Source organism: Etheostoma cragini, chromosome 9 (genome assembly GCF_013103735.1).
Source record: "Etheostoma cragini isolate CJK2018 chromosome 9, CSU_Ecrag_1.0, whole genome shotgun sequence".
Lineage (NCBI taxonomy): Eukaryota > Metazoa > Chordata > Actinopteri > Perciformes > Percidae > Etheostoma > Etheostoma cragini.
In genome coordinates, this window is record NC_048415.1 from 5,199,251 (window position 1) to 5,214,131 (window position 14,881).

Below are 14,881 nucleotides of genomic sequence, written 5' to 3' on the forward strand. Positions count from 1 at the left end.
ACACACACACACACACAAACACACACACACACACACACACACACACACACACACACACTTTGGTTTGGTCAGCATAGCAGCATTACCATGACAACAGCTGACGCTGCCTGCAGTGCTGTCAGCATCTGAGAAGTAGTTCATTGGTTACCATGGGAGACAGCTTGTGTAGGTTGTAAACATTTGCATAAGCCCCGCCCACAGGATTTATTGAATTGCACCTCCTGTTCTTTAACTCAAATTTAGAAAATGACTGATTCCTTTAATAGGAAATAAACAATATGATGGATTTGTGCTACAATGTTTAAACTGCAGCCCACAACATATAAGTTCACATGTATCAGCTGATATGACTCAACCAAGGTGGGCAGTACACAGCCTTGAAGGTTTTAAAGAAGCCCGAACACTTTAATGTTTCCGAGTCATTGGTTTTAACCTTCAAGCTGCTCCAGTATTTCTTCCCATAAGACATCCAGCACAGGCATGGAAGAACACAACTTGTACAAATTGTAATTTCCCCTGTAGGGATCAATAAAAAGTATAAATTAGTATTAAATAAAATTGACAGAGCACAGATTCTGTCCAGTTCTGTGGTAAATTAATACCACACATTTCTATTATTCCTTGATTCCTTGATTCTTTTGAAAATTTAAAGTATGGCCTTCCTTTCCCCTCGCTCTTTCCCTGAAGCACTGCTCAATCCCTATGCTGGTACTAATGTATAGTTTCTGATTGTGCAAAGAAGACTGCAGGAGGTAAAATTTCCGGTTATGGTGCAAAGATTCACAAAAGTAGACCTCTTACTTTGGTCTATTACATACTGCCCACTCAGTAACAGATGATCTGTTAAAAACAATGTTGCAGAATTTGTCATACATTTTCATAATGCACATGTACTTGGGTGAAGTATCCCAATCAAGACATATGCACCTAAATATGACCTGTACTGCCAGTCGCACTCACACCACTGGAACCCAGATCTAAAAGAAGATGTGCATTGTGGTTTCCCATGAGGCACATGGAGAGTGGAAAGTTTCCTTGAGCAGCGGATGGATAATGAGCCACTCTCTAGAGGAGTGCCGTGTGTTGGGGAGAGTAGGTTGAACTCTACTAAACACACACACTTCAGTGTGAGTTGCAATTTAATGACGTCTCTCCTGACACGTTTGTGTCTCAATATATACAGTATAAATGACATTTCCATACCTCATTCTAGCAAAGATTGTTTTTTACTCACTGTTTTACTCATTAAGCTTGGGATAAGAATACCAAAAGGTCAATTGATCCATGCGGGTGAACTGTATCGGCTCCAAACCTTCCAATTTATTTATTATCTTTAACACTTCTCTTAACTTTTCTGTTGCTTACATGTGACAAACTTCACACAATAGTGAAGTGGTTAAGCCAAGGACAAAACGGAAGAAGTGATACCAGTCTCACCTACTCACTGCCACTGTTTTTGACACCAATACTATTGTCGTCATAACTAATCCTGCTCAAGTCATCAATAAACTGACAGTATGCATTGTATATACTGTAGTAGGTAATGTGCAAATATATATTCACTTTGAGCTAATTAGCTTTCAGATTTCTTTCACAGTCCTAATCAATCACTAATTCTCTCCTTCATGTCTTATTTTCTCTTATCTATCTATCCCTCCATCGCTCCAGCTCTGTCCACCCCCATTTCCTGTGACCACTAAACACCTCTTTAAGGCTTTTAGAGCTCTTTCTGAAGGACCAGGATGACTTTCATACCTCTGTTGTACCACTCATCAATTACACAGAGACAGGGTGCGGGCTCTGGGAGAGGGGGGGCAACTGTTGGTGTCCACAACAAAAACAAAAGAAATTATTTGGGTCAACTCTTCATCTTTGATCATTGAGAGTGATACACTCTAAAACCTGTACTGTACCTTTGACACTTTGCTAAGCTGCTCCAAGGCTCAAAAAACACTATCCTGCCTTTTGCTCAACAGAGAGATGGAACTGCCAAAACACTGGTATCACTGACTGGTATCAAACACATGGTCAGCAAGGAAGAGATTTTGCAATGAAGTGCTTCCTGGTGAGATAAAGGTTGGATAAAGCACCATGTCTGGACTCTTACGTGTTCCAGACCTCTAAATGTCACATCATTTTGCGCTACATGGCTTTTGTCAAACGGGCCAAATAATATGATTAAAGAGTTATGGATGTCTGTGTGTGTGCGTGCGTGTATGGTTGGGGCAGTTGTGGCCAAAAGGTTAGAGAAGCAAGCTTAGGATGAATCTGGGTGGGGAAATTGAAAAGCAGTGCTTGCCCCTTCTTCATTTAGCAAAGCTGCTGAGGAGCCAGCGGATCAGACTGTCGTACTGGACAGCTTCCAGGTGTGAATGAGTAACTGTGAGTGTGGTCAGAGCATAGCTCTCAGTGATTAAAAAAAGCCAAATTAAATAAAAAGTTTAACCATAAAAATTGAATCTGGTTAAGATCCAAAATGCATAATGGCATATTTTTGATTAGTCTTATAAGGCCAAATCAGCAGATCTAAACAAATGTCTTCAAACAGTTTAAAAAAACTCTCTCTCCTGCATCAACTGGGCCAGCAGCTGTGTGTGTGTGTGTTTGTGTGTGTGTGTGTGTGTGTTTGCGTGCGTGCATGTGTGTGCGTGCGTGCGTGTGCGTGTGTGTGTGTGGTATAATGGCTATCAGTCATGCAGTAAGTGCCTTAGACAGGAAAATGGCAACACCTTGGGAAAACACTGGCCAATATGATTACTGCAAGAGGGAGAGGGGGAGGGGGGAGGGGGGGAGAATCTTTTTTCCATGTGCTGTGCTGTAAAACTGCAGAGAACTGTGAAAGTGCTGCTGGGTTGAACATTGTGAGTGACGCCTCATCCATTCAGGAGTTTAGATCAATAATGCAGGTTTGGATACAATAGAGACCTTACTGCATTTGTTATCTGCAGAACAAAACTAATGTAATCATTTGTGTGCAACAGTAGAAAATGAAATCATCATGCATTTCTATCATTCAGAAAAATAAGTAGTCATGGCGTTAAGTGCTTTTCTATCCACCTGTTTTATGAACATTTGGGTTTTTTTTTTACACTTAGAAAAATGTATTAATAAAAGTATTCAACAAAGTTCGATGGATTCAGTCTTAGTGAAATCATGACGAAGCATGGGAGTTAAACAACCACTGAAGATTTCGCTCTACTGAAGAGACAAAACATTCTCTCACGTCATAACATCAGTTATGTGTGGACTGACTGTATGTTGCTTGAATTAATGCATGAAACAAACATAAATGCAATATTTCCATCCGGTTTCCACATCCTCGTCGTTCATTTAAAGTTTGACTGGTGCTCTTTAAATTAATCACCTTGCACCCTCGTCTTTAATGGCACCTGACTGGAGAATTAGAACCCCTAACTCCTCATAATCCAAATTTTCTTTTCTCAACTTTTTGAAAATTCTGTTAAAGTTTGTGCTACATTTGGAAGGAAGGTTGAGTCACGGAATGCTTACTTTTTAAATGTATATGACAAAATATTCTCACAAACAGATCTGTGACTGCCAAACATTCTGGGAAGAAAATATACGCTCTAGTTTTGAATTACTATTCTGTACTTATCTATCTATCACTATGATTTTGTAATTCAGGACTCAAAGTTGTAATGAATTGTTTTTAATGTTTCTATGTTGGGGCGGGACTTAACAATGTCCAATCAGCTCACAACAGCAGTTCCCTAATGGGCTGAGATTTCAGACTAGCTTCTCCTCAGCAGTCCAGAGCGCCAGAAAGCATCCTAAATATAAGAATCTAATATTAATATTAAGGCTCCAATTTTCTTCTAAGTGCAGATGATTTGTATTTCAAGAGCACATAAAAAAGTGAAAAAGGCAGAACTTGATGACATGAAACATGATTTTTGTGTTCTGTGCACCAAAAATGAGCAATTGTGATGATGTTTGATGAAAAGGTTATTTATATTAAAGAATCTAAACAGATAAAAAGTATTCTATCTGTACATATTATTGCAGTTATGGAAGTGGAAAGGAGAAGTATCTGCAGTAAACTGTTTCAATACTGCCGTGGCTGCAGCATCTGTCAACATCAGAGGGGCCTCACGCAAAGATGATTACCAAGTACAGTAAGTAGCACTCCTGGCCTGCTGGGTCCTTCATAGCTTGTTGGATTTGCTTGGGATACGAGTTAAGAGATTTATGCGAGCTGACATTTGTTTTCCGAGTTCGGTCTCTGTCCTGTGTGTTTGATACATAAACATTAGCCTACATCCCTATTGCATTGGTGTAAATAGTCCACCTTATTATTTTTAATTTAAAAACCAATGTAGATAAGACCACTCCGCTTTTCATAAAGCTTGGTGTATCATAATTGTAGCATAGTATTTGAAATTGTGCCATATATGTACATCAGCATGTCAAAGGTCAGTATAATGATGCTGATGTAATGGGCCACTAGCTAGATTTATCCTTGACACAAGGGGTTAATGGCACTCCCACCATAGCTACAACACAGGTTTTGAGTTTTATTTCAGCCTGTTTAACCCATTGATACCAGCACTGCGGCACAAGATAGATATATGGTTCATAATCAGGGCATATTTTGTATTACTTAATTATTCCTCACAGTAATTAAAAAAAATATTCCCTTATTTACTTTGCAAAATAGAAAGACAGCGGGGTACTCGTGTAGTTACAGAACTATAGTTACGTCAAGGTAACTTCTATTTTGCCTTGTCTGATCGCTGCATATGAGACTACTGCTGTGCAATCACTGTGCAGTTTATAGAAGGATAGCACCTAGAAGAACATGTTCAGCTAGGTGTAAGTGTTACTGAAAAGGAGAAGATTACTGAGACTTTCCTCAACTTCCTTAATGTTGTCTTCATTATTAATCTTCTCAACAATTTTTGTAGGAATAGCCCAAACTGACCAATCACAGTTCTTACTGTCTCTACATAATATCTCTATAGAGGCCGTGGCTGTGGTTACATTTTTGAGGAGGTTGATTTAAGCTGTGGCGTAGCTACTTCTACTTCTGTGGGGTCTGTAGCTCTCATCAGGTCAGCCACACACCTTCCCTTTTTAATGTAGACTACTCAGCTAAATGATAGCTTTGCCATGGCAACAACCGGCTCTTTGAGTCTCATACACTATGCCAGTGCTCATTTCCATGACAACATCATAAAAAATCTCAACCACCAACAGAATTCTGCTGTAACTCCCTGTTTTGGCTTAGAAACCAAAACTAGAGAATCTTTGCCAATGTAATGAACGCATGCACACACACACACACACACACACACACACACACACACACACACACACACACACACACACACACACACACACACACACACACACACACACACACACACACACACACACACACACACACACACAAATACAAACACACACAGAGGGTGTGACGAACAAAACAAAAAACCCAGATTAAGTTACATGCTTCCCACCCTGATCCCCTACCACTCCTCAAGCATAAAGCACACACACACACACACACACACACACACACAGAGTGTGACGTGTGTGTTACCTGGCTAGCATTGATACAGTCAGTGAAGGCACTCCTTCTGGAGAAGAACGTAAGGAGCTGCTGCCAGCGAGAGGAGGAGGTGGAGGGGGAGGAGGAGGCGGGAGAGGAGGTGGAGGGGGAGGAGGTGTGTGGAGGTGCCAGCTCCTCCGAGGAGCCCCGCTTGGGCCCCAGCCTCGCTTTGACTCCTAGCCCCGCCCCTTGACCCCCGGACCCCCCACCCACCCTCGCACTGCGGGGGTACTGGGTGTTGTTGCCAAAAATATAGTTCATCGTCTCTGCTGTCTGTTCTTCCCTTAGACACACAGGATAGAGCTCATGTTGTAGCCTCTTCTCCCCCACTGCTTCATCTCTAATTTCTCTCGTAAGTTGCTTCGCTTTCACTTTACTTCTCTCAAGTTCTCAAGCTGTTGCTGTCAAATATACAAGTCCAGCACTTCTTTATTTTCTGTTACCAGTTTCTGTTTTCCATCTTCTCTTCTCAATTTTCTCTTATTATTTTCTCTTTCTTTTCCCTTCCCTCTTCTTCAGCTTCCTCAGGAGTGAGAGAGATGCTGGCAGATGGTGAGATAAGGAGGAGGAGAAGGAGGAGCTGGAGGAGGAGCTGCAGGTGGAGGTCGAAAGTGCAGGGCAGGTAGACAGAGTCCTGTTAGAGTTGGAGCATCAGTCGGTCTGTCAGGGTCTTGGTACATCCACTTGTCAATCATCCGCCCATCTGTCATTGTTGTCCATCCATTTGTCCATCATCCCATCTTCTCTCTAGCCAGGAGAAATGTCCAACATCCACATCTCTGGTAGTCCAAAATCTCCTCTCTTCAACTCCTTCCTTTTCTCTCTTCAGAGAGAAGACAGGGTGAGGGGGAGCGTGGGCCAGGCAACGACAGGATATAAGGATTGATTATTTAAGGGGGTTCACTCTTGCTCTCTGTCTTTCTCCACCCCACCTCTTCCTCCTTCACTCCTCCTCCTCTCTAGTCCAAGGAGATGACCAGTCAATCTCCCCTCTGTCACTGTGTGCGGAAGGAAGAAGGGGGAGGGAGGGACGGCTGGCTGGCGGGCTGGATGGATGGACGAAAGGAGGGAGGTGGAAGGATGCAGGCGAGGAGGAGAGCATCTGAAGTAGGAGGATGGTTGAAAGAATCACTCCTTAACTCTTCTTTTTCTTCTTCCCTTCCCTCCTACATCTGTGATATCGTTCCAAGTTTTACTCTTTTCTTGTCTCGCTCACTCAGTACAGTACATTATTTATTCTCCCTCTCCCTCTCTATTTTCTAACTACCTCTCTCTCCCTCTCTCTCTTATTCTCTCTGCAAATTGTCTTTTCCAGTCTTTTATTGGAGCTGCAACCTGACGCCCCTCTCTCTCTCTCACTGTTAGATATCATTACTGATACAAGCCACGCCCCTACATTCCAGCCAGCCAATGATATGACAGACCCCCCCGCTCAAAATACACAGCCTTAAACATGCATGCACAAATAAAAATTTGCAGTGATACTTGTTGCAGGGTTGAGGAGGCGATGAGGTTGAAAACAGCTGAATACCACAGAAGTAGTAATTGAATGCTAGCAGTGACTAGACGAGATAAGTGTGTTTGTGTATGTGTGTTTGTGTGTGTATCAGTTGATAGGTTTGTTGTTTATACATTTCCGGACACTGCAGCACCCAGCTCTCCCACACACTCTCACACACACACACACACACACACACACACACAGACAGAGGAAAACATACAGCACACGACTCCAGAATGGAAAACAACAGGCTGTTGCTGAGCACAGACTGATGTAAAAGAACCTTCAGAGGTGTAAAGCTACCCTACACAGCTAACTTAGCCTTAGGATTAGCCACAGGTGGAGCAGGACTCCTGTCACAGCCGTTTCCTGTGTTTCCATGGGAACTGTATCTATGGCAACAGCTTTCCGAGTCCTGAAATACACCTGGTTCTGGTTGACTAATGTGTTGTTTGCTAAGATCTGAGTAGATGTCACTGAGACTTCTTATGTTTTGTTTTTATTAACCTTATGGGAAACCTGCCACTGTGTGACAGGGAAATAGAGGGTAACAGAGTTTTTTCAGAGAAGTGTCCCCCTAATCTGTCTTCAATCGCCTATGCAAGAGGCTTCTGTGACTAACATTCAACAATTTGAATATAAAATAGATACAGACTGGCCAAGTTACTGCAAGACTACAAAGGCTACAAATGAAGAACAGTCATAATTTGTAAAGTTGCTACTAAATTATTATTTTAACGTGTAACTTTACGAGAAAGCCACTGACCAACCTGGAATGCTTGACTCATGTCGTGACAACCAACAAAAAAATTTGACAGCCCAGGAATTCCAATAGCCAGTTAGGATTTAACAGCATCAATTAAATACACTTTATCTATTCATAAAGAGCTATACACCAATCAGAAAAAGTGGCAGTGTGAAGACTGTGCCATTTTCATCAATTTCTTTGAAACACATAAAAAACAAAACACATATGCAAGATGAAAGAAGACTAAGCCACTAAAACCATTTAAGCAGCTCTGTGAGGCTATAGCCTACTTAGACATAGCAGCGCTATTTTAAAGTTAAAGGCTAACATCAGCTAAAAAAAGCATTGAGTTATTAATGGTAAGCTATTGGATAAACACTATCAAACCAATTCTATATGAACCAACACACATGCAGTGTGATAACTATACAACAAAATGGCCCACAATCAGTAAGGATGGAGCAAGACATCGATCACATTGCCCACGGTGTGAATGCACGGAAAGAATCTTTCATCCGAGCTAGCATAAATTACAACAGGATCCATGCCATTAGCATCTGCCAGTCACCCTCCACAGTCAGAGTTTCTGCAGCTAGCTACCATGAAAAAAAAGAAAACACATTGTCATGTCAGCTGACACAGCACAATTCAGTGATACGCTGGCTATATCACAACAAACCCTGTCCTCCTGTGCCTCTCTCTCACTCTCTCTCTCCCTCTCCAGTCAAATGTCAGCCAGTGAATGCTGGCTCTATTAATATTTCAGGACCAATTAAACAAAAGCACACATCATACATGTTTAATGTCAGACTGCTGAGAGAGCCAATGTTGCCCTTCCATCCTCTACAGGTAGGCTGGGCAAGCGATAGATAGCCTTTTTTTACGTTTTAAGCTAAGAACCCATTAACTGAAAGAGAGATGGAGCTGGGACCCCCTACTAGATATATTGTATAAAATAAAGGTGCATATTAGATTGGGCCTAGAATTGCATGTACGTGACCTAAAGCCTATATACTTTTTTGCATAGAATACTTAGCTTTTAAAATAGCATTTAAATTGTTGGAATTTTTTATAAACAATAGGGCACAGTTAATCCTCAGGAATAACTGTATCTGTGGATGGCTACTTTAGTGACCACCTGTCCTTTAGGCCATCATCATCATCATATTTTCTAATAATTCATGTTAGGACTTTTTAATTTTTGAAAAAAACTTTCAAAAATTAACAATAATTTGGAGACCCCCTGCAGTAACTCTGATGACCCCCAGATGAATATCCCTGGCATAGCATACAAATGCTGTGTTCACTTTTTTTTCTAAATGATTTGCTCCTTCTCTTCCTGCCCTGGCTGTGGTCCCACATCAGATTGACCCACAACCTATTTTAGAAACGAGCTCAGCAGGCACCAGACAGTCTGACCCTGTAAACCGGTAACAATGCTGTTACGTGTTTGGCCGCAATACGGATTTAAGGCTTGATCCCTACTGACTTTAGCAGAAACTGTACTTTTATAACTTTACAAGGAGTAAAATTAGTATTAACAAATTTGGTAAACATACACTTTTCAGTGGCCAACCAAAAACCAAACCTGATTTGGACTTCTGTTGCCCTGTCACATTGAGTTAGCTCACCTATAACTTTAACATGTCTCTCAATAAAATTGTAATAAAGATCAGGGTTGTGTTGTCTACAACAATATAGGGACGTTGGTGCAGCTGAACTACTGTAAACCAGATGCCATGCAGATCTATACTGCGGTCTATGCCAGTGGTCCCTAACCATTCTGGCTCTGCCCCAGCCTTTCCATTAGATCCTTTTCAGATTCTGGTAAGCATCATTTTGAAAAGCTATGTCAAGCTTCCCTGGGAATTACTGGGCATATAGAGGAATAAACATATAGCACTACAGAGCATGAAGGCACCATCTCAATCCCAATAGGCCAAGTCAAATATTTAGCCTCTCAGATAGTGTTGGGGTTGTTTGGGTGTATTTCTTATCTGGGCAGCACAGGTTTTTCTTTGCACAATATTTTTTATAATGGCAACAGATCAAATTAATTTGGGTAATGTGAAAGGAGTCGCTTTGAGGGATAAAGCCACAAATAATTACCATATGGTTTGCAGCTCCATGGAGCTCTTTAATAGGGATTGACACATTCTGGTTTTTAATGGTTGATCCAGATTTGTTTTCTTAATGGTTGAGCTAGAGGTCGCCCCGCCAATACCAATTATTATTAGTTAATAAAACCAATTACTGGTATTTAGAACAATTAAGCATGAAAATAAAAAGTCAAAATTAAAAATGTTTAATGTTACATGTTATTTGAAACTTTCAACATAATACACAGAAATAACACTTCTTAATTAACCTTATGGGTTATCAGGCAAATAAAATGCAGATACAGATAATCTGCAAACTGCCATAAAACAGGTAATTGATAATCGGTCTCTCACTACTCTTTAGCAAGTTTTAGCTCATTGTTTGTCATTGTTAAGCAGCAGCCTTACTGTTCAGGTTCACTTTCACCTCGTTCACAGCATCTTTTCCAGCTGCAGCAGGCATTACATTACCTGCTCAAACTACCAAACTGCAGACCGACAAAGTTAGCGACCAGCTGGTGAAGATAGTGGAGCATTTTGCAGCTATAGAGCCAAACATTTCCCTCAGCAGTTGATGGAGATCAAACCAGAACTAAAAGATAGTGAATATTGAACTTACATCCATCATGTGGCTAGAAACATGACTTTAAAGAAAAGATAATGTTACCCTGTATCTGATCCAAGTGTAAAAAGACAACGACTTGCTAACATGTTAGCAACAACTAAATTAATGTCATTTACCATTGCTCCAAGTGGCTAAAATACTATTCTTTTTTCCAAAGCGGTGCAACTAACGACTACACTAGATGCCTCGCTATCTTTGCTCTTCTGTAAGAAGCAAATGTGGAAGGTTAAATATTTGAATAATATCTAAATAACTACAAGTCATTTCCCCAACGATGAGGTCAAGCTAGTTTCATCTTGTTGTGTTATTAAATATAAAAAAACGTGGGTGATCTACACACAGGGTTCAAGTCTGTCAAGCCAGAGCTCTCCCTAAAGGTGGGCAAAATAATCCTGAAAATCACAATCAAGGACAATTGTAAAAACTGAGTTTGATGGATGCCCATGTAGAGTAGCTGGTTTGACGGTATACAGTCTTCAGCCCTGTTGCCTCCATACTGATCACTATACACCTTAGACATTACAGTAAGTGCAGAGTAAAGGTCTTACTGACTCCTAATTTCTATTACAGTCAGCAGGAGGGGAAAGAGATTCATTGAGCAGTGATTTGGTTGACTGACCGGTTGATTAACATCCAGCAACAAATCTGCCCACTGTGTCCGTCTGTCTGCCTGTAATTCTCTCTCTATGCCATCGCTTGTCGCTCCCTGCCTCCCTGTCTTTCCTTCCTTCCTAATTAACTGCATTAGCTTAATGACTAAGGTCTCTGAGTGGCCAATGTTTGTTTTACTATGTGTAATAAAAGGACAGAAAGTGACTTTCTTTTACGGTTTTGTGTAATTTATCCTCTGCAGTAGATATAAATTTTGTTGGTGAAATAGTTAAAGCAAAGTCAGTTATACTGTTGCAGTGTCGGCTGCATTTCCTCTTCACTCTCTCATCAACTGTCTAACACTTATGTCAATAACGATAACAATATGCCTCGCTATTTCATTTATCAAGCTTCTTTACCAGCAATAATAAATCATTCAGTCATAAGTCTTCCTATTAAACAGTTTGATTAATTCAGTTGAGTGAGCTCTTTATTTGTAAAGGCACCACACACTATGGTGTAATTTCTCTGCCACTACTGCCTCCTGCAGTTTAAATACTGCTATTACATCTTAACATTTATGATAAGAGAAGATGATGAGGAAACCATCTCAGTAGCTCACCCAAAGCTATAACATAGATAGAGCCCAAAATAAATTGTTTTTGGTGCTTTTTGATAGTATTCACTTTCGGCTATTACATGCAGATGGATATTACACGCAGGTCTGCTCCATGTGTAATCCCAATCACATCCATGTCAGACCATGTGCACAATCAGCATATCATATCAACAATCATATTCACATGATCTGTCGTTAAGAGAAACAAAACCAGAAGAGATTTACATCTGCATTGTGGTTCTGGTTTTGGGAGACTAGTGCCGTGCAAAGGTTATGGTGAAGTAGATTTATGTTAAATTATTTAGATAAAAGCAAAAAGGGAGCATGCTAAAGAACTGGTCTTTTAAAGATGCATTTTTTGACTACAGTTACAAAGTCATTGTTATTAAATTATTATACAAACATAAACATGTTGGAAGTTATTTTTCCTTTAGTTTTCACCTAAAGACTTCTGGCACGTTAGCCCCATTTGCATAAAGGAAGAGCATCTACCTTAGTGGCTGTGTTATTAACTATGAATTGATGTTAAAACTCCACATGGACCACTTTAAAGATGTTTCTGGGATGTCCTTGAGGCATGGTGTTTTTGAGTCACAAATCTTGAGATAGCAGCACAACTGCTCATGAAAAAAGCTTATATTAAATATTTTATTGAAACAACTGAAAACTAACATGTCACAGACAACAAAGCTATGAATGCATGCGACGGGTTTAGAGGCGAAGTTACCTGGTAGTAGGCGTGGCTGTGTGAATAGAGAGAGGAGAAAGGCGGGGCTGGGACGTCGTTCACCCTCTCTCCCTCTGGATGAGGCCACGCCTCGTCATCAAAGTGAACCTCAGGTGATTCTACCTACGATGTACAGACAGAGCTCAGCATGGTGCAACACACACGCATGCACGCACGCACGCACGCACACACACACACACACGTGTTTGGGCACACTAAGGTGGACTGCAGTCTGATTATTGCACATGTAGGTGGTGGCCTGACTGTAACACGGTTATCTATAATACAATGATACCAATTTTTACAAAACAAAGGGGAAACAATACAGCTGTGTGAGACAAAACAGAGTAATTATGTCCATTCTTGTCTGTGCAAACTCCATTTGAGTCCTTCATTTAGGTTAGAGCAGCAGGTCACTGACAATCAATGACCACTTGTTTACTAGAGATGATAATAATAATATATGGACCAGTACATAAAGAAGAAGAAAATAAGTCTTCAGTAATTTTCAAAATATGTGCATGTTACATCACAACACAATATCTAATGTATGGATTAATTATTTATATTGTGTTTTGAGAAATGACACAAATGTGCACTTAAAATAAATTGCAAAGAGCAAGAAGGAGAATGTGTGTGTGTGTGTGTGTGTGTGTGTGTGTGTGTGTGTGTGTGAGAGAGAGAGAGAGAATAAGAGAGAAAAGAGAGAAAGGGAGAGAGAATATAAGACAGACAGTGAGAGAGGGAGAGAGAGTGCCTGAGAGAGAAAGACAGTGAGAGAGTAAGTAAGAGGGAGAGCGGTAGAGAGAGAGAGAGCGGTAGAGAGAGAGAGAGAGAGAGAGCGGTAGAGAGAGAGAGAGAGAGCGGTAGAGAGAGAGAAGGGAACAAGTACATGGGGATAACAAGGTGGCAGGTCCATCTGTCATACAGAAGCTAGCCAGATCCAGCACCTGTGGTCACACACACATAGACATAAACACAAACCTTTGGAAAGGAGTTCTCAAAATAACCTGAATAATACCCCAAAAGACCATCAGTAAGACACACGTTCGCCACAGTTTCTCTTCCCAGAGTTAGGGTTATGGGTGTGGTATGGAAAGTTTCATTGATGGGTGGAGGAACACAAAGATAAAAAAATCAATCCATCTATCAATAACAACACACATATGGGACTTACATTCCCCCTTGGTGGTTTCTACAATAAAATGTTTATGGGTTGGAAGTGACAGGAAAGGGAAGTCCAACCACAAGGTGGAGCTGCACACCAGCATTTCCTTCACCCCAGTCACACCATCTTCAGCTACATGGGAGGCTTGTTCAGAAGACAAACTTTAAACTTGTGGTGACGGATAACTGAGTCAGTGCAGACAGAGACAATCAAAAAACAGTGTATAATGACTTGGAACTGACACACCACTAATACACACACTGTTTCTGACTGCCTGCAGCATGCTAAAGGCTGTTGTAATTTATCTAATACACACAAGCACACTCCACTACTTAATAAAAAAATAAATGACACTAACTGATAATCATGCCATGCCAGAATTTAGAAAGGATATTAGTGGGGATAATAAAAGGAAGTAATACAAGACATGACGATGAAATTGAGAAGAAATCAAAGGGCCATAGAAATCCATTGCTATTTAAATATATTTTTTTATAATGTCTGTCAGCTGTTTTAAAATACCCATAAAGCCTCTCGGCTTACGGCTTAAAAAACTAAGGTTTTTCTTTAGAGGAATAAGAGAAAATCCAGAGGAAACCCACTGAGTTAATAGGGCTTGGATCACCTTCTTTACTACCATATAATTCAATGTGGTAGGAAGTAATTTGATATTCTTAATTTGCATACAGTTTGAATGGACTATGGGCCGGCTTTTGTTAGATCCCACATATAAAACACCATAATTGCCAGACACCACTAAAACCTTCACTTAAAAAAAAACAGTAATATAAAGTGATATAAGACACGTCAACAGAAGATGGTAAACACATGGTGGAGCATAATGAGGTGTGTGTATTTGTGTGTGTGTGTGTGTGTGTGTGTGTGTGTGTTTGTGTGTTAGCATCTGAGAGAGTTTGTGTGGTCAGAGCCATGCAAGTACAGTTCAGTAAGCACTACTCTGCAGACAGATACAGCCCAATCAACCAAAATAAAAAGATTACCAGGCTACGCTATGCCATGATGAGTGTGTGAGAGAGATAGAGGGGGGAATGAAAGAGAGACAAAGAGCGAGGGAGCCAGACAGACACAGACTGAGTGCAGAGCAGACATAGCACTGGGCCTCGTTACTAAAAAATGGGACAAGGATTTGACTGAATCCCTGCATGCACAGTTCTTTAAAAGTATTCTCATGGTACAAAGAAATGCTCTGTGCATGAAAGAAAATTTAGGC

The 14,881-nt window shown here is 40.7% G+C and overlaps 1 protein-coding gene across 10 annotated transcripts in view; it reads right to left on the reverse strand.

The window, feature by feature from the left end:
* LOC117950467 (discs large homolog 1-like protein) overlaps positions 1-14,881 on the reverse strand; it is a 103,314-nt gene that overhangs the window by 58,412 nt on the left and 30,021 nt on the right. For 5 of the 10 annotated variants that reach the window (XM_034881546.1, XM_034881548.1, XM_034881554.1 and 2 more), the window contains one exon: positions 12,483-12,605. The exons of 4 other annotated variants lie outside the window; for them this stretch is intronic. In XM_034881546.1, the coding sequence (XP_034737437.1) occupies positions 12,483-12,605 (123 nt within the window). Of the gene's footprint in view, positions 1-5,563; positions 6,784-12,482; positions 12,606-14,881 lie in introns of those variants that run through there. One more of the 10 variants, XM_034881555.1, reaches the window with a different exon arrangement.